Source organism: Danaus plexippus, chromosome 4 (genome assembly GCF_018135715.1).
Source record: "Danaus plexippus chromosome 4, MEX_DaPlex, whole genome shotgun sequence".
Lineage (NCBI taxonomy): Eukaryota > Metazoa > Arthropoda > Insecta > Lepidoptera > Nymphalidae > Danaus > Danaus plexippus.
In genome coordinates this window covers 1,716,001-1,740,541 of record NC_083538.1, presented here as the reverse complement: position 1 = coordinate 1,740,541, position 24,541 = coordinate 1,716,001, and the positions used below count along the sequence as shown (strand labels likewise).

Sequence of the window (24,541 nt, the reverse complement as noted above, 5' to 3'; positions counted from 1 at the left end):
ATTCAAACAATTCTTTATAAACAATTGAATCTTCATTAATTTACGGCGACACAATAACATCTTAGCTGTATTTATGACAGAATATGTCACGAGACTGACGAGACAACAGAGAGCATTAAAATCACCGAAACGTAATATTCGACTGTAGACAATTGTCCCACTACTTTGTATTTGAGATCAACGTTTCAATGTTTGCTGGAAGATAGCAGAATTAAAAACAAAATTTCTGTGAATATAATACACTGTTATTGCATATAACATACATGTGTATACAGCTTTACCCTTATTCACTTTGATATAGTTGTTCAAACGTAAGATATAAAACAGTTTTTTTCGTATAAAGAAATTAAACGACGTATAACATAAATGCAATGTTACTGTGTATGCAATAAAAATTTACGTATATTTGTCTGAAATGCAAAATATATCTAAAAAAGGATGAGAAATTTTATATATATATATAATGATCAGCTTTCATAATATCAAATAGCAAATATGTAATGATAACAGTATTTGATATAGTGTACATCAAACCTGCAACCCGCTAAGTCCTACAGCTGAAACGAATCTCTGATAATGTGTGTGAGCTCGGTCCAAATCGGTCAGACGATACTATCAAACCGCAAATAATCCGTTCACATCAGAAGCAGTTTTACGACTAATACGAGCTTAATAAAATCATAAATTTCGATATTCAAAGCGGAAAACGAAGTAGTCCATCCATTTATATACAGGCGAAAGAAAGACACGCTCACGAACTTCGCAAAACTCGTACATTTTAATGTACTATAAATAAATTATTCTTAAAAGCAGATTTCATTTTTCATTTGTGCATTAATAAATATATTTTGGTACACAAATTCCTGATAATACGACTAAACGCGCCTCCCTGACGAATTAAATTATTAATACTGATGATTTTCCCGGAAAAAATATATTACTACTAGAGCATTTTATGATCAAATAAGCATTATTTCTTTATTATGTGTAGTCTGTAGTGTGGTAGTGTGTTATATATACGGACGCCTGTACCCTTCTGATCCAAAATTATTCAAACTATGTACCTATGTATGTATATCTAAGAGAATAAATATAATAGTTACGTGGTATATTTTGATGACGGTACATAGAGGATCCCTGCGACAGAAAGGACTAGCTTTTTATCAATTTCCTATCCATTTGTTGCCCCGGCGGCCGGCGGCCGGCGGGCAGACGTCATTGAAAATCAACTAACATTTTACGAGGAAGAAAAGCCAACGGCCTACAGACGACGGGAGAGGATCCTATATGAATTATAAGTGGAGAAGAATAAAGAAAGATCGATTATTATTAACAAAACGAATGGTAAAGGGAGATAACAATAAATATAACTATTGTTATTTTAACTTAAGAATCGACCGGTTTTTAATGTTTTGCCAACTACATGGGATAGGGAGAGAAAACCATTCCCGAGGGAAACAAAATTAAAATGCAGATGTTTTTTTGAAGCCGTTGTATAAAGTTAATGTTATTTCGAAAGAGTTTTTATAAAAGTAATGAAGTTTTTATACGACAGAAAGGTCACAGAATGCTAGGAACTTTTATTTCCTAGTTCTGTCTCGTATATAAACGGTAGTCAGATAGGAGATTTATTTTAACTTAAACCAAATTGAAATTATTTAAAAAAATCTAATGTATTTTCACAATCGAGACCATCACTACGCAGTTGTACTACACTACGTTGTAGGCCACTTGAATAAGTTCTGCATTATAATACATAAAAAACGTTATCTACACTAATATTTTTAAGAGCAATAGTTTGATTTTTGTGTGTGTATGTTTGTAATGAGTAAACTCAAAAACTACTCTACCGACTACAAAAATTCTATCACCATTGGAAAGCTACATTCACCCAGCGGGACATAGGCTATATTTATTGGTAGAAAAAATCGCTGGACACTGTGTTTAAAAATATAGAAGAACATAAAAATATGAATAAAGGGTAAAATATAATAGAAATCCTATGTACACACCGTGTGAAGCCGGGACAAGGAGCTACTATTGTATAAATTAAAATCATGATCAGGAGATAAATAAATATAAGTTAGTTATATTTCAATATAACAATGAAAAATAAATAATAGTAAAACACTGTACTGTAATAAAGGTCAACAGTATCCCCGAACTTACGTTTTTTTCTCAAAAAAGAACAGTTTTATTTTAATAGTTTCAGCATTATTTCGTAACAAACGTCCACACATACACGTATAATAACATAATATTATTTAGACGCAGCAACGCCGTGTCGATCCCACGTCTTATAGCGGGTTCTGTTAAATTTATGATATTATGGTAAAGATGATATATGTATGTACGATGTACATACTCACAACACATCACATCGAGGTAATAAATTATACCCGCACGGCATTATTAGAAAAGAAACATGATACTATCACGTGTCACATTTGGACCAACTATCCTTAGGGATGAAAATGTATACATATATATATACTGAGGAATAAAATAAGAGTCCGCTTATGATTCTAAATAACAGCTTTTCACTAAATTCAAATGAGAGTAAATGCTGTACCTATAGCAATTTTTTTTTTTGTGTATGTTCCTGCTAATATATGGAATGGCTGGACCGATTTTGACTTAAATTTCACAGGCAGGGTAATGTCAGAAGGAGTAACCTAGACTACTTTTTACCGGACCGCAAAAAAAGGAAGTTCTCAATTCGAGTTTATATTTCTCACCCTTTAAATACTTAAATTATTAAAGCCATTGTTCAAAAAAAAATTAATCAAAAGTTCATTAGCCTGGGGTAGTACCTTGTCACCAAGTCAAGACCTGATGTGTTCTTAAGAAATGAAATAAAACCTCATAAGGATAACAAGAACCTCAAAAAGTGTTTAACATGCGAGTAAAGCCGCGGGCAGCAGCTAGTTTTATGATCACTTTATGCAGATAAAAGATCTTTTATCGCTAAAAGCAATCTATTTGTCACGTCCAGAACTCAAAGTAATCCCATCACAGCCCGAATGTCTGCCATCGTCCCGAACTTAACCCCGAGGTGCGATGATAAAAGGAAAAGTGACGATACAAAGGTTTGAGGGAAATATTGGATAGAATCAACTGAATGCCGTCACATACTAACGCGGTTGGTGTGGACCAAAGGTTTGCAACTCCCGATTTATATAACATTAAAGTAAATTGAAAACTTGGTATATTCTGACAACGTCCATTATGAAGAGGAACTTCTTATTTATATAGAATTTATAATAAATATATATGAGTCTAGATACATGGATATTTTTAAGTAAAGTGTACATTAATGGCCACGGTTTTCTTTTTTTATCAACACGGACAAGCCGAATTAGTTGTGTTAATTTTTTTATTGAGCTATACATCGCGTTACGTGAATAAAATAAAACATTTCCCGCCATTATGGCTTAAATTATCGAGGTATTGAGAGTTTCACTTGTATATATAAAGAAATATATGAAAATACAAGTTTGTTGTCCAACAGATTATATTGAATCCTATCTATTATAATTACTTTAAGAACGTAATATGAATATTATCCTTGATATTACATGTATGAACTATATACGTGGTATAAAAAAAAAATTGATATAAAAAAAATAATTACTTCGTGTTTCGATGTATATCTGAGGTATTAATGAATTTTGTGCGAAGGTTTACTCTTATCTGATGTTAATCATTCAACTGTTTTTCTGTAGGCAGGTACCCACCTGAGCTATTTCCTTTCTGGTGCAGCAGAAGTTGACGAAGGTAACATTCACGAAGTCCACCCCATGACAAACGGTCACCGTCTTCTCTTCCAACGAACCCTGAGAGCCGATCAACACCACGTTCCTTATTTTAGGATCCTGGAACAAGACGAAGGAATCTTTTTTATATCCAAGTTAACATTTCCGAAGTCATCTGACATAATAAATATAAATTAATTAACTAAACACGAATAAAGCGGAAAAAACGGTTATTCGCCGTCTCGAATCTCCGAATGTCTCAGCTTCCGTCGGGAAATATTATGAAAAATAATAGAAAATTATAATACTCGGAAACGCCTTCGGGAAAAAACAAATCTACCGCGACTCCCGTTTGAGCTTTTATACTTATTAAACAGTGGTCATATTAAAAAAAATATTAAACAAGTTCCAGTCGGAGTCGCCCATGAAGGGTTCCGTAGCAGCAAGTAGATGATATAATATAAAAGTTATTGTAGTGCGTTGTAACTTTGATCGTTGTTTCATAAAAAAAAATAACTTGGTTTTTCATAGTGTTTGTATGTACGACAAAATTGTATATGCGTTTTTTGAAAATGTATTATTTCTTAAAAACTAATACTGATATCTCGTTTAAATCAATTTTCGTGGAAAGTTTCCATTGAAATCTACAACATATATTTTTTTAGTTTACTCACTCTCTTATTTTTAAAGTTAGAGGGGGGACATTCATTTTTCCACTTTGGAAGCGTCTATCTTTCAAACAATTGATTTTACAGAAAAAAGGTTTTAGGAACCTTAATGCTTTTTTTTAAAACCCTATCCATAGACACCCATCACGTATAGGTTAGTTGAAAAAAAATATTACTGTATCAGTTCCATGTATGGGGTGCCCCCCTTTAATTTATAAATTTTTATTCAAAATTCGAATAGCTGTTACTAGAATACATCAACCTACAAAGTTTCCACTATGTAGGCCCAAAAGTTTCGGAAATAAATGGCTGTGACATACGGATGAACGAACGGACAGACGGACAGACAGACATGACGAATCTATAATGGTTCCGTTTTTTGCCATTAGGCTACGGAACCCTAAAAACGGATAAAAAATTACGACTCTTGTATTATTATATAATTCGCCATTACATTAATTAGTAATAAAATATTCATGAAATTTTATTTTCAAGTAAATCTTTCAGATAATATTTATGCAATATTTTTCAATGATATTCCCGACTAGGGTAAAGTGTACTTCAATATAACACAACTACACATTTTATATTTCGATCACTTTACAGTAACTCTATTCACACAGACCTATGCATACATAAAATTTTAAACAGCCGTTTACTTTTTTGTAGTTAGTACCTTGACTTTACGCGACCATTATTTTCCATTATAATATTCAAGATCCTTTCAAAATATTTAGGCATTCAGAATTTTATATTAAATTTTTAAAAATTCACTTTAAAATTGAAGCGACCCTTATCAAAATCAAATACCCTTTTCGGTTCATTTATACAAAAAGTTATTCTTGTATATTACAAATAGAATAATCGTAATGCTGTCAGTTTATACAAATTCTAAAAGGATAACATACATGTACATTTTTTATTAACTGTACGTACTCCGCATATCTCGTCTGTTCTCTTGTTCCTCATTAAGTAACAGAATTACTAAATTCAAGGTACGTAAGTTTTAAAATCACTTTCAATTCAATCTGTAGATAAAACAGTTCAAATACAGAAGCGATGTTTCTGAAAAACGTAAAAGTACGTATACGTTCCAGTTCCAGGAAACACTTAGCGGAATTAAATGGGAAGAGCATTTGTAATTAAGTTGAGTGATGAAACAATTCCACATAACGCGCAAAACGTTCCGCGGCTACCCGCAATTATGTGTTTTGTGTGAACGGTTATAGTTCACAGCTATAAAACATTAAGCGAACCGTTTAATTCTGAAACTTTATTACGTTTATTTTGTAGTTTAAATTTTACCGTGACAACTCATTCGGGAATTACTTGCTAACACTTTAAATGACACCACTATTTTGACGGATTGCAAAAATTTTTGCTTTTTTTATCTAGGTAAAAAAAAATTTCATACGAATACAATATAAAACTAAAATATTATATATATATAGTATATACACAATAATATTATTCGACAGACCATTCGTTATCCAAATCCTAAACCTGGATTTAACTGGATCGTAATTTGTGAACGGAGTAATTGGTTTGTTAGTGATATCGCGCTGGGATACTTTTATTGCATCACATTTAATAAATTGATTACACTATTTATATCTGAATAATTATAATGTTAATATTCCTATATAATAATTTAAGAGGCTTTTAGAGGATTTATTCGTTGAATAATATACGAGATCCCCGTAACTAACATGTCCGCATACAATTTCCGCTTCTATTAATTTATATATATACAAAGTTAGGCTACTCAAATTTCACAATATTTAAACACGAAACTTAATAAAGTACATATTGAAATGAAAAAAAAACATCTTATTGTATTTAAATGATTAAAAAAAAATTCACATACGAAATATATTAAATGTATAAAATTTACAGTCTACGGACGGACAGATATTGTTTTATATATACATATATATACACATCATTAATAACAGCAGACTACAGACAGGCCGTACCACGTTTTATTTAACATTACAACTCGTACAGTTGTATATTATCAAACAATAGGTTCAAATTAAATAATGTTTATAATAAAACCGATACCACATGTAGGTCAGTGTTGTGTTATTGCAGCGAGCGTTTTAACTGACACAGTGCCATCACACCCTAAACTATATAAGATACATCAATTACTTTCCGCTTGAACGGATCATGTATAAGAAAATAAATCTTTGTACACAAAAGCATATATATATATATATATATATATATATATATATGTATAATCCATTAAGGTTGTACGTATGTATATAATAAATCTACTATTAAACGGAGCGTGAATAACTTATTTATAATAGATATTCGTGAGCCAATCTTCCTCAAATGACATAATAATTTTGTGTTACCTTCATACGATGCTTTTCCGATAGTGTTTTCTCGTTTAAAAGATCTTTTATAAAAGATATATAATATATATACAATAACATGTATTAATTCAATTATTTCAACAATCATTTAACAACAGACTCCACGGTATAAAACTAAATAATATCTTATTGTTTGTCACAAAAACTCTTTTTATCAAATAATCGATTCATTTGCAAAATTATTATTAAATGTTTAATATTAATTTCACATTATCTTCATTCTGAATCCTAAATAAAGATCACATACATATATTATATGATATTTTTTATTATATCATGTGACCCGCTACACATCCCTCGACCTTCCCACTGCCGCGGTTTCCGATAAACGAATAATAGCTTCAGAGACGTTTTACTGAGCGTTAAACTTAAAATAAGGATGACGTCACTGGCGGTTTTAGAAGCATCTTTGACATTCAGAATTTAATGCACGAATAATAGATGTGACCGCGGCCATAATAAAAGCTAATAATAACCATCTTGATATATAAGATACGAATCATGAGTCCTCCTCAATGAAAACACTCTACACAACACAGTTCGCTGGACAATACCATATTTATTTCATAACCAGTCATTATTATATAAATACTTGCCAACTAAGTAACATAACTATCACTATAAATAACACATATTAGGCAATAATTTGTTAACAGCCGATAAAAGTATATAAATTGTCACTTGTTCGGTGTCACGAACAGCGATAACGTGAGGTTATAGTTAGATAATTAAGACATAGTTTGAACGTTAGGCGCACGAGGATGCTGGGACGCGGCGGAGGTTGGATTAGCGGAAAGTCATAATCATATAATAAAACTGAGACAAAAGGGGAGATTGGTAGAAATACGACACACTTGTAGTTTAGACGTCAACAGGCGTTAAGCTTTCTATTGTTTTCAAACGGCTGGCTTACTCTTACTTGTTGTATAAAATGACTTTATCAGGTAGAACGGTAACATATACGGAAACTCCAAATATATCTGTAGCATGTGTTATCCAGAAATAACATTTCCGAAACTAGGACTCTATGTGTATTCAAAGCTGATTTAATAACACCAGGCTACAACCCGCACGGACGTATCCCTTATCAAATGTTCACTATTTGAACAGGACTCTAGAAATAATAATAAATTACGTATAATACACTTATATATTTTATCATATTGTTATTCTAAGGACTTCAATAATATTTAAGTCACTTTGAATAAATATATTTTTTAATAAAAAAAAATAATTAAGTTATTACATAATGTCATAAAGTTATCCTTTTTCTGTGATAGAATTTTCTAATATGGCCCGTGGCGGTTAGTCGTCGAAGCTCTGGAAAATATTTAATAACAACAAAAAAAATATATATGGACAATTTCCGAAATCCGCCTGATAGCTATTTCGATCGAGTACAATAACCCTTTGAGCAATTTCAAAGTCGTACGTCCGCTGTCCTCCACAATACACGTTTTATACGTTATGGCTCTATACCGAAATTAATATCTACACACGAAACGATCGGAGCGTTTTATTATTAAAACTAAAGCCGTAATTAAATACATTTTGTAAATTTTGAAATTCATTTTATGTCTTTGGCTTTCACATGGAGTTACGTATTTACTGCAATTGATACGTAAGGAATTTTAGTCAACGCCTTAATTCGTACACTATTAGGTGTCATGAGATCGAAGTACCTGCATTAAAATTGTTATAAAAACAGATGTTGTTCCATAGCTGTATGGAGTTGTACGTCTGACACACTTTCCATCGATATACTTAAAAAAAAACTGTTTACAGAGACGATATGAAAGAAACATTTGAAAAAAAAATGCCCTTGAATATTTATAGAGATGCAGTCTCATAGGAACATGTGACACAGCTTCGGTACTAAACGATATCTTTAGTTTTCATCTTCTATCTCAAACTATCTCTCCGCCCGCGACTTCGTCTGCATAAACTTCGGGGTTGGTCTCGGAGAAATAAGTATTAAGTATGTTAAAGCAACAGGCACGGTAATACAGTCAGCGTCACGTCACTACACACAAAACAACTGGCATTCCTTGAAGGAGCAATGATATCCCATGTCTTATTCCGATGCCTAAACTGCATTACTTTAAAACTCCATTAACATCCGCACAGAAATCTATTTTGAAGGAACAAAATCATCCTTATATCCTTATATATCTAACTTTATCCTCACAAACTCTCACATTCATAATATAACTATGAGGTTTATACTATTAAGTAACCTTATACAAAAAAAAATCTGTTAAAATTTTTGTTAGATAATTACAGTTTATGTTAAGTTATACTCGCATTTACATACATAGATACATACATAATCCCATAATTTATATAAACAGCATTTGTGTGTTGTTTAATGAATTTTATATATATATATATATATATATATATATACATAATATTTGTAGCTCAGAAAACGCAACGAGCTTTATACACATACATCCATAGCTAAATATACCTACTTAGATATACGAGTGTTAAGTCCTTGCTATAAGTTTTTAAATGAAAAACTTATAGCGAGGACAGATCACATGACCTTCACTATACGTATGTGAACAAAGCTTTAATGAGAATATATAAAAACAATGCGAGTGAAAACACTCTATGTAAATTAACGCGCCGATAAGTGTTATCACAAAATATTTCTAATTAATACAATTTTATAAAATAACATAATATATAATCGATATAATTATTGGAAATGCATATAAACTAACCGAGATATATATTTTACTACACATAAAAATATATATTAAAATTATTCTTAATTTAATAGAAAATATTTTTTTCTTTATATAAGGTAATAAATATGAAACTTTAAATTATCTCATTATATTATTAAGTGAATCCAAATCATTTAAATCAAACTAATATTTTTCGGATATACTACGCGTGCTTTATTTTTGTAAAAAACTACATACTCCCGACGTTTCGGTTACTTTTCAGCAACCGTGATCACGGGCGGACGAGATAGTGATCCCGGTTGAAATATTATTTACCAGTACATGTATTCGTTTTAAAATTATTTTAAGATTACAGGCAGATATAAACTTTATGTTTTATATTTGAAATAAAAGTTTTCATTAAAATATATTTTACAGAAACTAATATATATTACCGGTATGAATATTAAAATATATAAATAGCTAGTGGTTTATCAGTAACCGTCGATATGTTATCAGTGAAATTGATGACTGTACCAACATTGAATATATCCATAGAAAAACTGTTACATGTTTGTACATCACTATATATCAGTGAACGGATCTAAACAATTACGTTTCCAAATAACGGTGGAAAATGTTGAAATAAACCATTGAAATAATCATGTGAATAAACAAATATATTTGGACTAATACGTAGAAAGTATCATTGAATTGATTTAAACCTTAAACCTTCATAGCTTCAGGCTAATCGCGTTCACAAGATAACTATATAAATGTGGCTTTATTATTGAAAATTGAAATCAGATAGAATGCACTGTCGTCAGACACGATGGCTTAGTTGGCAAAGCGACTGAAACGATATATTCCGGAGGTCGCGAGATCGTATTCCGCTCATAAAACTAAATTTTTCCTTATATACTTTCTAATAAAATTTTTATATAAAAACAATATTTCTTAATGTTAAATATTGCGTCAAAACTGACTGAGATACCAAAACACGTAATATAATATTTACTAAAAGCGAACCGAGTAACCAAATCCCCGTCTCGTCTCGCCCGAGGACTCGGTCACGTTGTAAGCTTATAATCGTCAACATATTTCTCTCTAATACATATATAATGTTAAGTTTAGGATATTCAAACACAGTGGTAACGGAATTCATTATTCGTTATACGTGTCGCAATATAACGACTAAGGCCGCGCCTCGTGATAAACAACGATGTGGTCCATTAGAGACGCCGTTACACGAACAAATATGGAAAAATTATGCTTTACATCGCTATTATTAATGGTGCAACACTTTTATGCATTCAAGTTAATTTTTTTTATGTAATTTATTTACTAAATATATATACATAGTTTTGACGTCTCTGTTTTTATCATCGTATGTTCATAAATCATTAGTTATATAAACATATATTAATATTATCCTTAGAAATATATATTTATTTAATATTTAACAAATAAATTCGTTAAGCAGCAAGAGGACTTAGCTTCAAATATTTTTAGAAGAAAATCAACTATATACATACATTAAATGTCAATTTATGTATAACAATATTCAACTTTGACTTTTCAGCGTTTTATCGATTAATTAATATAAAAAATAAGTTATCGTCTTTTTACCTTTCTTGTTATAAATAGACTAAACAATTTCTTTCTTTAGCAAGTTTAGATATTGAACACATTTTTTCTTATATACTAATACGTTTATAACATTTAAGGTTATTTATTTTCATGACTATCAAATAAATTAGTTACAAATCGAATTTTATTATTGAAATCCAAAAATCTAAAACATTCTGCCAAATATAATAATCAAAATAATAATATTTTTAATGCAAAGGAATAAACCGTTCATCCTATTATAAATAAGTTTGGATATTTAAATTTCAATAGCGTATTCTAAATTCAAATTTAAATATAGAACCAATTTCTCTGGAAGCGATGCAAGCGAGCAACAAAATAATGAGGAAACGACGTGTTCAACTTATTAGAGATGAATAATATCAAATGATACAAATGTCGGATTAATCAATATTTATAAAATACGTAAGAAACTAAATGATTCTTAACAATTTAATTTGTAAGATTAATTTCATTTAAAAAAAGATCAACTTCATTAAACACAACGGTAATAAAGTATTAAGACAAAGGTTTTATATTCACGTAATACTGTTTCTTGTGATAAAAACCTAGCAATTATTGGAAAACGATTTAAATATATATCAAAAATTCAAATTTAATATTTTTTTTGTAAAATTTCACTTTAGCTATACAATAGTTTAGCTATTGTATAGCTAATTAAGGTTTCATTCGGATCCGTTTGTAGAAAGAAATAATAATTTTTAATATCTTCAAAGTACTGCTCGGAGCTATTTCATATTAATCTCCGCGTGTTCAGAGTTACCTTTTGTATTACTTACATAATTATTTCTGAACAATATATATAGGTTTAGATTTGAATAACTATTATAACTTTATTATATACGTATTTACTAATTATACTACTTAATACCTTATTAGGTACATGAAATAATATGAAAAATAACGTCTTCATTGCGTGTAAGACTTATTTGGACAGAGTTATGGATAGGTTTTAAAAACTGTTAATCACAGTGACTTGGAATAGAACTTTTTTGTATCCTAAGTACGAGTTTGTTTCATTAAAATCAATACCAAACGTTTCGATGTTTTTCATACAGACAAAGATTATATGAAAATTGGTGAATAAAAAGCCTAGATATTGACGATGTTCAGTACGCTTATTCTAAGTTTGCATCGTCATACTAAATACGGATCTTTAACAGTTTTTCAGCCATTAATCCTGTCATATTATAGCCTAAACGTATCGTACACTATAGTATAGTATAGGTTATTGAATAAACGAGAGACGGTTCGTATATAGCGTGACGTGCAAACTTGGACTACACTACTTCAAGGTATTTTAAGGATGCTTCAGCGAATGAGTTCCTACAAATGAAATGAGTTCAGCAAATGAAATTGTAGTTCCGTAAAATACATGAAATAAAACTATCTGGTTCTGCCCTACCTTACACGGAAAATTGTACTACGAAGTTGTTATTAATGATTATTCTATGAATCAAATAAAACGTATAAATTAATAAGATATAATGAATTTAAATGAATTTAAATAAAAATTGGAAAAAATGTTATACTATCCATCACAGATTCTGATTATTTCTCAATGGCAACAGTTTTTAGGCTAAATAAACTATATCACTCTTACAAATTAAATAGTCCATACGTTGGTTATTTGACCAACAAACAATATACGTAAATTTATTACACTATATATTATGGCGGGAAATTAACAGAACAAAATGGCTGCCTATATTGGCTTGGCATCAGCACTTTACGGTCCTTAGAAATATTGAAGTCATACGGTTATAAAAAGCATTAGTAACGCGTAAAGAAAATTACGTAGGTAATTAATGATTTTTCTTTCATTTAAAATTTTAATAATGAATCTTCGGGTATAACGGATACTTTAAAAATCAAATTTATTTTTATTATATTTGACAAATACGAAATGTCGCTAGTGTTTTTTTTTTTAACTTTGACCCAACAAATGCTTTTTTTCATTCAGCCAATTAAGTTAACTTTAATAATATCTAAGTTTTAAATGAAGCCGTTTTTCGTAAGCAGTAAAACGAAAAAAAAAATCATCTCGTCTTCACGTGATCAAGGTTACTGCAAACTAATTGTGCCATCAGGTAAAATAATAAAGGTTAATCTATAAAACATTTTAAACTAACTTAGTAACATATGTAGGCACTTTTTTAACTTACCTTTGGTAGTTTAGCATAGACCCCGGTTCTGACATCTCTGATGGTTGCTATATCCAGCATTTCCACCTCCATATTCTGATCTGTCCAATATAAATAGAAACCCTTGGGATCCACTCGTAATGTAACTGGGAGGCCGGTCCCTGAATCCTAAGAAATAATAAACAAGACTATCATTACTATGATAAGTTTGAGAAATAAGTAAATCATAATTTTTAATTAATTTAAAACAACTTTAATCATAAGTCCTAACAAGTACATTTTTTAACAAAAGTTTTTAATACACCTGGTTACTTCTCCATTGTTTTATAGGCTGTTTTAAAAAAAAATGTCTAAAGTAACAAATATAAAAAATATATAAATATTTACATAAAAGCCTTCTCTTAATTAAATTTTTATTCATTATAATATACTTTACAATTATTATAACTAAAAAATAATTGTTAATATATATTTTTTTAATTGAATGCAGTATTTGCAGAACATTATTAAAATATATTTATTATATTTTTAGTAATTATATTCATATAACTTTATTATAGCTTTATATCTACTAATTTTACCAACTACCTCTGTTTCTAAGAAATGTTTTGAGGAATACCAAAGAGAAAAAAAAAACAAATTTAACTGTGTGTTAAAATTTTAACTGAAAAATAATTATACACTAAACTTAAGACAACTATATTAGTCTTTCATAATTTATCAGTACCCATAATATTTACTCATAACACATAAACTAAACTATACTACATATATGGTTAACTAAGTTTTCGTATTTTTATTTAAATACACAACTTTATGACTGACTAGATAAGATATTTTCAAATATAACTTATTAAACGTGAATACATTAAGTGTTAAACTGAAAATAAATAAGAAACTAATAAGAATCGTCATATACTAGCCTCATCCCACTTAATGAACTTCTCTCCATCTTGCAAAGCTTTAGGCACTTGAATGTGTTTTAAAGATACTTTAGAAGATTTTGTTGTAGTCATCTTGAAAAACTATCACTATTATGCGAAAACCAAAACAATATCGCAGATCAAAACCGTCATCTTCCTCTCAGAGTCGATCTGAGATAACTACCAACGGTTCACTTGGCAAAGGCACAACTTATACTGACACGACACGAAAATTACTTATCCATAAATCATTAACTTAAATCAGCATTCATCATATAGTTATTCTTAATCTTTATTATTGCCAAAAAAACGAATATACCATCATACTCGCAACACGACGAAACTGAACCACCGAAAATGTAGAAATGTCAAAATTCTTTGCCAGTATTTCCAGCTGCAATTGGATACTCACGATATAATTTATGAGGTTTATCCTATTAAATATTTTATGAAAAAATGTAAATACAAAAAAAATACGTGGCGATAAGAAAAACAATAACGTGTAACAAAATATATATATGTACAATATTTTGAAAGATGCTTAAATTCAAGATAATTAGCAATATTTTCCCTATTGTATTTAATTATTTTAATTATGCCAAAAATTTTTCGAACTGCCAATATAAATTTGATAACCAATCACTTTATTTTTACATTAATTTAGTTTTCGGATTTTAGTCGTAACGAAATCGGATCTATGTACATGCATACCAGTAGATTTGACAATGACATGTCAAGTCCTCTGTGGCTTGTACGGTTGACAAACGGAGTTGATACTAGGTGCTATGAACTGCTTATGTATGTTTTATGTCAAACTGAGAATAATTTGTAATCATCACAGTAAATTGTTATTTTCTTTAACACATGTTTCGAGTGTTATGATTTAAAGTACGATAATCAGTTACTTAAATAGTCTAGCTTCAAATTATAAAAGAGTGATGATTAGCGAAATGCGCTAATTTTGGGAAAACCTTTTTGATTTACATCGTCTACTTCTGTTGGCCTTAACATATAATATATAAGAAAATAAAAAATGGCAAATTCTGTAAACATATCGATAGAGGCACCTATAGAGAATCAAATTCAAGAAATTACTTACGATGGCCAAGAAATTTATCAAGCGTAAGTATGATACTAGATCATTTTGTCTCGTTTTTTTTAAACATACAATAAATATATATTTTTGTGTAGTCCCCTTTCTATGTCTGAAAACCTGGCAAGATTAGCACAGAAAATAGATTTTTCTAAAACTGATGACGAATTCTGCAACATAAAGAAAGAAGGTGACAACGGTTCTGAAGTGAAGTCAGAGGAAGACAAAGAACCTGGCTATCAGTCCAGTTTATGGCCTTGGGATTCTGTCAGGAATAAATTAAGAAATGCCCTCACGGAAGTATCTGTTCTTGCTGATGTGTTGAGCATTGCTAAGGAAAAGAGATATATGGTCAGTAATATTGGCTTTCACCTACATATTAGACAAATATTACGGTTGTATAAAATTGAAAAGCTAACAGAATGTTTAATTTTCATCAGATAAGAATATAGATGATCTAATGTAGAGCATGGTTTGGTCTGAAGGTAGAGAGTCCACATAATATGTAAAATGAAATTGACTCGGAACATTTAATTACTGGTGAATGTTTAAAAGTAAAATGAATATAGATAAAAGTAAAAATCTAAATATTTGGAATAAAACAAGTAAAATTAAGATCATTGTGTATTAAAATATACTTACTTGCAAATTTAATGTTGTCAGCTTACCAAAAACACTGCTGTTGAATTCTTTATTCAGTGTAAAAAGCCTCTTGGGATTTGATGAAAGTTTAGAATATTTATACAGATACTTAGGCCATTTTATATCAATTGATTATCAAATAATTGCATTATACAAAAGGTGTCTAAAAAATAAGGATAAGGGTTACTGCACTATTTTAGTGTATTAGGATAGTATAAAAGTTTTATTCTCACATATCATGTTCAAAGAAAGTTCTTAGAAAATATATCGTAACATTTCAGGTACTAGATCCAATTCAGGCCGATCCCATAGAAAGCCGTCCGATGGTTCAAGTGTATGGTCGTAAGAAAGCTCTGTCCGCTGCCGGGGCAGTGCTACTCAATGGGGTGGAGAGACTCAGAGCGAGTGAGACCATGAGGATGACTCGCAACATGCCAGACTTCCACATAGACCTGCTGAGACTCAGACAGAACTGGAGACTCAAGAAGGTCTCCAACACTATAGTCGGTGATTTGAGCTACAGAACCGCCGGATCTAAGTTCAGTCAAACCGGTGTTTTTGAGGTTTGTCCCGTTAAATAGTTTGTTTAATTGAAGCTCAAATTTTATTTGCTTTAAAGAAACGTTAATGAAGGTAGTATTGGGTTACTATCATGTTGCTGGAGTGATGGTTGGGATGTTGCCATAAAATATGTTTTTATTTACATTTATTTATTTTTTTACGATATCGTAAAAAAATGCGATAATAATAAAAAAATCCGATCGATCCGTTAACTGTTCCGTACAGGTGACGAAGGCTCCCGAGGAACAGATCGCGGCCGCTATGAACGCGCCGGGGGCTGCGCCCTCCGCTCTCAGAGTCACCGTGCCGCCTGAACTACAGGGCGTAGCGTTTATATCCGTCCGATGCCAGAAAGGTGCGTTCAGTTTCACAGTTTGACGACCTTAATACGAGTTTACATCCACAGAACACATACAGTATTCAGTTTTTAAGTACGCCGATGCTATCCTACGAGCATTTATAATGAAAACTGTTAATTCTTTGTATTTATTGTAACAATGCAAGTTTTTGATAGAGACACAGACAAAGTTTCCTTTTAAAATCGATCAGTAACACTACCAGACCTCAACCAGTTCACGTTCCATATTAGTCCTGGTGGTTTTTGACAAACAATTCTTATGTATTTCTCAGCCAATTTCATTTTCATACGGAAGTTTTGTTCGCGCTAAATTCGAATAATAATATGACAGAAAATACATTCCATACAAATAAAATGATTAAATCTGAATCTTATATCTAATAAATCTTCCCCAAAATGTTACACATATTTCAATGAAATCTTCCTCTCAGAACAAGAGGACGTGGTGACTGCGACCCTCAACTCCTCGGCTCTGAACTGCCCCGGCTCGCTGCCCGGGGACGGCGCGGAACTGCATTGGCAGCAGAAGCTAGAAGCAGCACAGAACGTCCTCTACTGCAAGGAACTGTTCGCCAGGCTCGCGGCAGAAGCGGTTCAACTGGACGCGTCCATACCACACATAGTGGTCGGCAACAGGATCATGCTGACCGTCAGTATCATAAAGACTGTCACGTTTGTTACCTTAAACCAGCCTTAAGATCTGCAGGCTAAGACACCCAGAAAAAATATTATAGCAGCTTTTCCCAAAGTGGGCGATAACATCCCCTTGTGGGATCTGCAGGCCTGAGAGACCCAGAAAAAATGGGGACGTTGTGTAGAGACCTAGGGGGTTATTTGTAATTTAATTTAGCTAGGATAAGTTATAATAGTTTTTCAGTAGGTGAAGACAGAGGGGAGGGGGGTTTAAAAATAAGTCAAAACAACGCTTACAATCGAACTGAAACAGATAATATAAAAACAAAACTAACACCAGCTGGACTCGACCAATTAAATATTGTGACTTACAGCTTAACTTGCAAGGTAACTGGGACGCAACGCTTCCGAAATAGGAGCTTCGAAACCAGCTCGTGATGCGAATTTGTCGTTTCATATTTGGCTATTTGATGTTTTATTACATTTATGTTGGATGGAAAGTCAAACTAAACGTAAAATTCAAATGAATCCTGATAATACATTTTTTTCCTTCAATGTCCTTGACTGCTGACTGAAGCAGGGCGTGTGACGTAATCTCTTATTTTGGTCCAGATCCTGCCCAGCATACAATTGATGATCGGTCTGTGTCACAATAACGGCCAAAATAACAACAACACAGAGGGCACCAAGGTAAGAGTCCTGTATTTATCAAACAGAATGTACTATTTCAATGGAACCTCTTCGTCCAACCTCCTTGGTCTGTTATCAGTCTCAGGGCTCGTACGTGAAGGCTGAGCACGACCACGTATTGGAGCACTCCCTCCACCAGCTGCTGCGAGCCGTCCATCACTCCAACACTCACCATCCCTTCCCTCACCCGGCCACGGGACCTCTCGGACCATCGAAGAGGAGATCGCTGGCTGGTATGACGTCACACGAGAACACACACACACACACACACACACACACAATCATGAATTCCGTTACATCCAAAATTGCTACCAACATTTTTTTTCCTTAATTTTTATGAAACCTACAATGTATTCGAAAGCCATACTCAAATAGGCTTAGCTTTAGGTGTTTGTGATATTAGAGAATGTCTTAAGAAATGTATTGTAAATTAGTTTGATCCTGTTTCATCTATTAGGTCATAATAGTTCCTCCTACATGTCCATGACGGACAGCGACAGTTACTACTTTATTATTGGTAAATGGCAGGTACAATTTAAACTGGTGAAGACAGGTCTTTACTTTACTAGCTTTATCGATTATTTATTATTTACTTTCCAAATTGGGTCCAATAACAGCGGGAGCATCTTCGAAATTGACGATCTTTTTGGCGATATTTTTGAGTTTTTATACAAATGTCCCTATCTGCTCGAAAAATTTTCTCATGAAATTCTCTTAATTTTGGAAAGGGTTGTTTAGAATGATTATACGTTACTGGTGTCGGGGATGAATATGAAATCAAATTATTTGAATAAGTCGTCAGTTCTCAGGAGGGACAGCTTCAGCAGTAGATTGCAGTAGACGAGAAATTTACTCAAAAGTAATGTGTAAAATAAAAAGTTAACATAACAACATGACTGAAGGATCGGAAATCTTGTTGAAGTAAATGTTTTCTATAAAACACGATTAAATTTTCTCATTGTTCCACGAAAATGTAAATTAAATTGAAATTGCATTATATTTAATTTAAATTATATTAAATTGGAAATCTACAGCTGTTTACAGAAAAAGAGAATCAGAAAAATGTTCAATGAAAAATTACTTCACAATAACTTTGATAAGAAAAAATAATAGTGCTTGAAGTCCCTCTGCACGGAAGAAGAAGAAATAGATGTTTAATGAATTTTTATTGTTTCTGTAAGGCAAACTTTATTGAGTGAAGCGAGCGATGAGATCGGCAAGCCTCACTGGCGTCTCAGGTCATTCATCTACGGAGATCTCGGCAACCGAATGTCCGATCGAATCCAGGTCTTTTGTTCGACAGCCCAGTCAGCTGAGGTGGCTTTTATAAAAATAATGTAGGTCGGACCACCGATTTCAATTTTATGGCGGGAAACGAAAGTGATGTCCATAAACCCGGTTCGGAACCGAAACGCTGAGGTCGCTTCACTCGACGTGCACTTGTTTGCTCGAATGAATGAAGAGTACAATCCGAAGGCGCATCTCCTAGTTAACTTTGCATACCATTCACAATTGATCGCGCATGCGTTCGAATGGTACCCATTCACTCTCGCTCTGTCTGTTATTCCTTCTGGATATCACTTAGTTCCTCATGATGTTTATTTGTATAAAACTGCTGTTTTCACTGAGAGACTTCGGATGATATTGTGCCAAACAGGCAAGGTACACTCCGAGCACATTTTCTGTCGGTTGATGAAACGATTTTGAAGCCAGAGAAATCATTACAGAAACAGTGAACATATAATCCTGACTTCAGCAGTGAAATAAAGTACACACAAACATTTACAATAACGTTTCCCCTAGTTCAAGATATAGCCACCAGTTGGCGTGATTGCAACCACCATTTGCCATTATTATGAAAACTTATATCATATATGTACATATATACATAAACTAAGCCGAGGGGAAAAATTTTGTATATTTAATAATATTCCATATATTTGGTCTCCATACGTCCAGGTCCTATGGGCGCGGACCGCTATGAACTAATGGAGATGTCCCGCGAACAGTCCCTCCTGGAACAGATCGTGCAGCAAGCGCAGCACTTCTTCATGAGAAGGCGCGGGGAGTACGTACTGGACACCATCGCCAAGGAGGTTGGTTAAATAATAGGACGCACATGAAAAACTTTGGACGAAGTTAAAAAAAAAGTTAAACGTCAGGCTAGTGGATTTATAAACAGATAAATGTTCTCATTTCACCGTCTAATGACAATGAAATGATGTCATATAGTCCATACTAAAAAATAAATGACGGACATTAAAGTCTTGGTAAGAAAAAAAGTAAATATATAAATAAAATAATAAATGTCAGGCTGTATTTGTGAACTCATAATTTTAGTTACCACTTTTTGTCCATTGATACGAAAATAACGTCTTATAAATAGTCAATGGTAAAATAAAATAAATAATAGTTTTAAAAAATTAAAAAACACGCTTTTTATAGAAAACCGAACTAAAAATAGAAAATAAATTTTAATAAATTTAAATTAAGAAAATAGTGTTAAAAATTTCAATAAATATAAATTAATAATAGTGTGAATAAAAAAATGTATTTTATTTAAAAAAAAGCGTGGGGTGCATGGTGTCAATAGTTATAAATATTTTATTGACAGATATGAGTTGAGTGATTATCATTTCGATAATATCTTAAAAAGCACCCCACGCTTTTTTCAAAATAAAATACATTTTTTTTATTCACACTATTATTAATTTATATTTATTGAAATTCTTAATATAAGTTTCAAAAACTGTTGCCGTTATTATAATTTTATATTTGTTCCTTTTCAATATTCTATATTTCATGTTCCATAATTAAATTATACTACAAATTATTGCCAAAAAAAACTATTTTTTTTTTTAATTCTAGGTGAAGGATCCCCTCATAGTGTCACACTGGAACGCTCTAAACAGCCCTACACACTCTTGCGTTAAAATTAATATTATGGCTTATGGGTAACATGTTTTCTTTTATAGATCTTAATGTTGGCATATTATATCTTATTCTGTTTGTACAAATATATTTTTGTCAGGTACGACGCAGTATGTCGAACATCCCTGGTGGTTCATGTCGGAGAAAAAACTTTAAAATGCATCTGTAGGGACGGTAAAGTAAGGAATCTGTCCTACGAGCTGCAAGAATTAAGGGATCTTATTTTCTGTCAGGTACAAACATTGAACAATTCGATTGGAATTTTGTTGACAAAAACTATTTTAACTCAAATGTGCATTAATCTAGAGTTAAGGACTAACTCAGATAAATTCAACTCCAATAATCATAATATTATAACCTCAAGTACAAAATTTACAAATAACGTGCGCCGTTGGTTGCTCATGTTTTTATACATCTTATATTTTCAATGTGATGTTTTTTTCTGCACGTTGGTGTTCGACGAAGAATGTTATAATACCAAGTTTTAAAACACTGATAGTAATGAAGTGTATTGAAACTGAAAGCCAGTGATCGTTCCAGATCTACCAGCACCAGATGACGGGCGTGCAGGCGGTCGGTCGCTGTATGGGCTGGCAACTGCTGGCCAGCTCCTCACACCTGGGCGCTGGACCCGTGGAACCACTCGCTAACGCATCTTCCTGTCTGCTAGCCTCTCCCAATGGTATGTAATAATAATAATCGCTTTACATAATATGTATTATTTAAAAATATATACTTGTATAAAGAGCAATCACTGACTGTTCATTTATTTTTCTAAATGCAAATCTGCACCATCAATATTAACCGCAGATGATTTTTTGTTGTATGTCAACTCAGTCTATACAAACATCTACTATTTCAATATTTCTGTGAATGCGTACTACATACTAAATCGAATTATATATTAATAGTATTTAACCCGTGTTCTGATTCAACAAAGGTATTATGTTAATAAGCAGTCTATAGTAATAATACACTTATTGTAAGTATATTTGGATGTTTTGTGAATGTATTAGCAAGTGAATGACTATCAGTCAATGCCAGTATCATATTAGAATTAGATTTAAATATGAAAAGTTATAAAATTAGGCCATTTTTGAAATATTGTTGAATTTCTAAATAATGTTGGTACTAAATTGACTGTATACCGATGAATCTGTCTTCAAAGTAGTAACATTTGATGTCTCACACCACGCTGAAACCATTTATCACAGCAGACAAATTAAATTATTCTTTGTGCTATTACACAAAAACGAGGCCATGGCTCAAATTAGACTTCCCTTTGCATTTCAACAGTAGTTTTGAACAATAGAATTCATTATGACACAAGTATATTATCAAATACCAGTGAATACTTGTTGACTTATCCAAATATCTTTAGTTAAAAGTATGCTGTCTTAGTTTTAGTAGCTAAATAAACAATGATATGAACGTTTTGTGTAAACACAATATTATTGTTGTATAAAATATTTAACGTCTCTTATATTCTTTGCAGGTGATAGAATGATAGCTATAAGATGTGAACCATCGGTCGGAATCCAAGTGTTTATAGCACAATCGCCAAAAAAAGACTTCTTTGTTAGTGAATTAGTTCAAGACAAGAAATGGGAAAACCTTGGTGGTGCCTTCAAGGAGGTTAAACTGGAAAAGATGGAAGGCAAGAACTTTCTAAACAAAATGGAGTTACTAATGGCTTGCTTGAGCAGCCCTTCATAGAATATATGTAAATCAATATTATTGAGTAATTAAAACAATAACATTTCGACGCAGTTGTTTTTTTATTTATACATAAGGAAACTTAGCCCATAACATGCCTTAGGTTAAATGTTAAAGATACTGAAGATTGTTCGACGATTAAGCTTGATGTAGACTCGGCATAGAAATTATTCAGAGGAACTGAAACAAATGCACAGAGGTCAATAATATATTCCACATAGTAATGACAAAAAATATCCTCGAGGATGAACATGTGTATGAGAAATGAGAAAAGAATAGATATAATTTTATCATGTGATGGTACTTCACCTACTACTATATTATAAGGACATTAAAATCTAGTTCAAAATATTATGACATCAGTCTTAAACTTTTAAAGAAGCTAATATGTTTAGGGAAACAGGGACAGGAGTCAATACTTAACTTTATCAAACCTTGTGGTCATTAAAACCAAAAATTCAAATTTTTTAAGCAAAATCAATATTTGAAGCAAATTATAAAACCGTGAGCTGCTAGTTGTAACCTAGTAGTGAGTAAGTGATTATAAAATATTTGTTTTCAGAAACTTTTCATATTCCCAAAATTAAATGAATTGTTGCTGAATATTGACCAACTCTAAGCTCATTGCCTCATCTATCATTTTTACTGAAAGCTTCGACATTAATAGACAAGGATATGGATCACAAGACTCAATTCAACCACCAAAAATAAAATGTAATGACTCACCTCTAATTCCTAAGACATCAACTTCACGAGGAATCATACTATCAATAAACCCCCAGTATTAAGTAGACATTGAATTTTTAACACTTGGAAGGCTTCAGATTACAATAACACTAAACCTAACTATTAACTAAAATTAAATTAAAATCGAGAGAGTGGTGACCTAGATCTGAAGTTGCCGCCGCCGCCACTGTTTCCTGACCCGTAGCCGCTACCCTGGTTGTTGCGTTTGAAAGGTATCCGACCTTCGCCCCCGAAGCCCCCAGATCTGAATCCCCCCGAACCGCCGAACGGGCGACCTCGGAAGTTACCACCTCGGCCACCCCTGAAGTTACCACCGCCGCGACGCGGCCCATCTCGTTTTCTCGACAATTCGACTTTTAGTGTCGCGCCTAACATTTCGAAGCCGTTCATTGCACTACAGGCATCCTCCGCCTCTTGCATGTTCTCAAATTCAATGAAAGCAAAACCTGGGGGGTTAAGTGCGACCCACACGGAATTTAATTTGCCATATTTATCGAATTCTCTTTCCAAATCCTCTTTTTTGATACCCTCCACGAGTCCGCCGACATACACGCGTGTTCCTCCGGAGCTCATGGTGATATTTGCTACAATTAAATAAAAAACTTAACCACGAACCAAATTTGTCGGCGGCGAAATAGATAAATACAATGAACTAAACAAGATGTCGTCACATCAATAATGATGCCACGACATCCGACATAATAAATTCAAAAATCTGGCTAATAAATGACTGTACTTACTCGTTTTATGAAGTAGTTACACGTTAATCTAAACTAAAACTATATGTTAATTTTTATTTTATGATATTAATATAAAATCTATTTTTATTTTAGTCAAATATGAAAAACGGATCAATGAAGTTGATGATTGAATGGTAAAGAAAGAACGAACAAAACTGAACTGTTATCAATTCTAAATTGTTGCCAGAATAATATATTCTTAGTAAAATATGTAATTCATACTTTTTA

At 32.2% G+C, this 24,541-nt stretch overlaps 3 protein-coding genes across 3 annotated transcripts in view; 1 reads left to right on the top strand and 2 right to left on the bottom strand.

The window, feature by feature from the left end:
- The window catches only part of LOC116768843 (1-phosphatidylinositol 4,5-bisphosphate phosphodiesterase classes I and II), a 52,118-nt gene extending 37,563 nt beyond the window's left edge, over positions 1–14,555 (bottom strand). The window contains exons 1-3 of the mRNA XM_032659689.2: positions 14,203–14,555; positions 13,301–13,447; positions 3,738–3,875 (exon numbers count right to left, since the gene is read on the bottom strand). Coding sequence (XP_032515580.2) covers positions 3,738–3,875; positions 13,301–13,447; positions 14,203–14,295 — 378 coding nt within the window. The 5' untranslated portion in view covers positions 14,296–14,555. The remainder of the gene's footprint in view (positions 1–3,737; positions 3,876–13,300; positions 13,448–14,202) is intronic.
- Positions 14,556–14,961: 406 nt separating this feature from the next.
- LOC116768404 (mediator of RNA polymerase II transcription subunit 17) lies at positions 14,962–22,879 on the top strand. Its single transcript, XM_032659114.2, has 12 exons — positions 14,962–15,324; positions 15,394–15,646; positions 16,219–16,500; positions 16,724–16,853; positions 17,288–17,505; positions 18,102–18,179; positions 18,259–18,412; positions 20,139–20,275; positions 21,048–21,133; positions 21,211–21,343; positions 21,651–21,792; positions 22,606–22,879. Exons 1-12 carry the CDS (start codon positions 15,236–15,238, stop codon positions 22,824–22,826), a joined length of 1,923 nt encoding a protein of 640 aa, XP_032515005.2. The 5' UTR covers positions 14,962–15,235; the 3' UTR covers positions 22,827–22,879.
- On the bottom strand, positions 22,870–24,470 carry LOC116768405 (RNA-binding protein Rsf1). Its single transcript, XM_032659116.2, has 3 exons — positions 24,314–24,470; positions 23,553–24,157; positions 22,870–23,006 (listed from the first exon to the last, which is right to left on the bottom strand). Exon 2 carries the CDS (start codon positions 24,144–24,146, stop codon positions 23,691–23,693), a length of 456 nt encoding a protein of 151 aa, XP_032515007.1. The 5' UTR covers positions 24,147–24,157; positions 24,314–24,470; the 3' UTR covers positions 22,870–23,006; positions 23,553–23,690.
- Between the last annotated feature and the right edge of the window lie 71 nt (positions 24,471–24,541).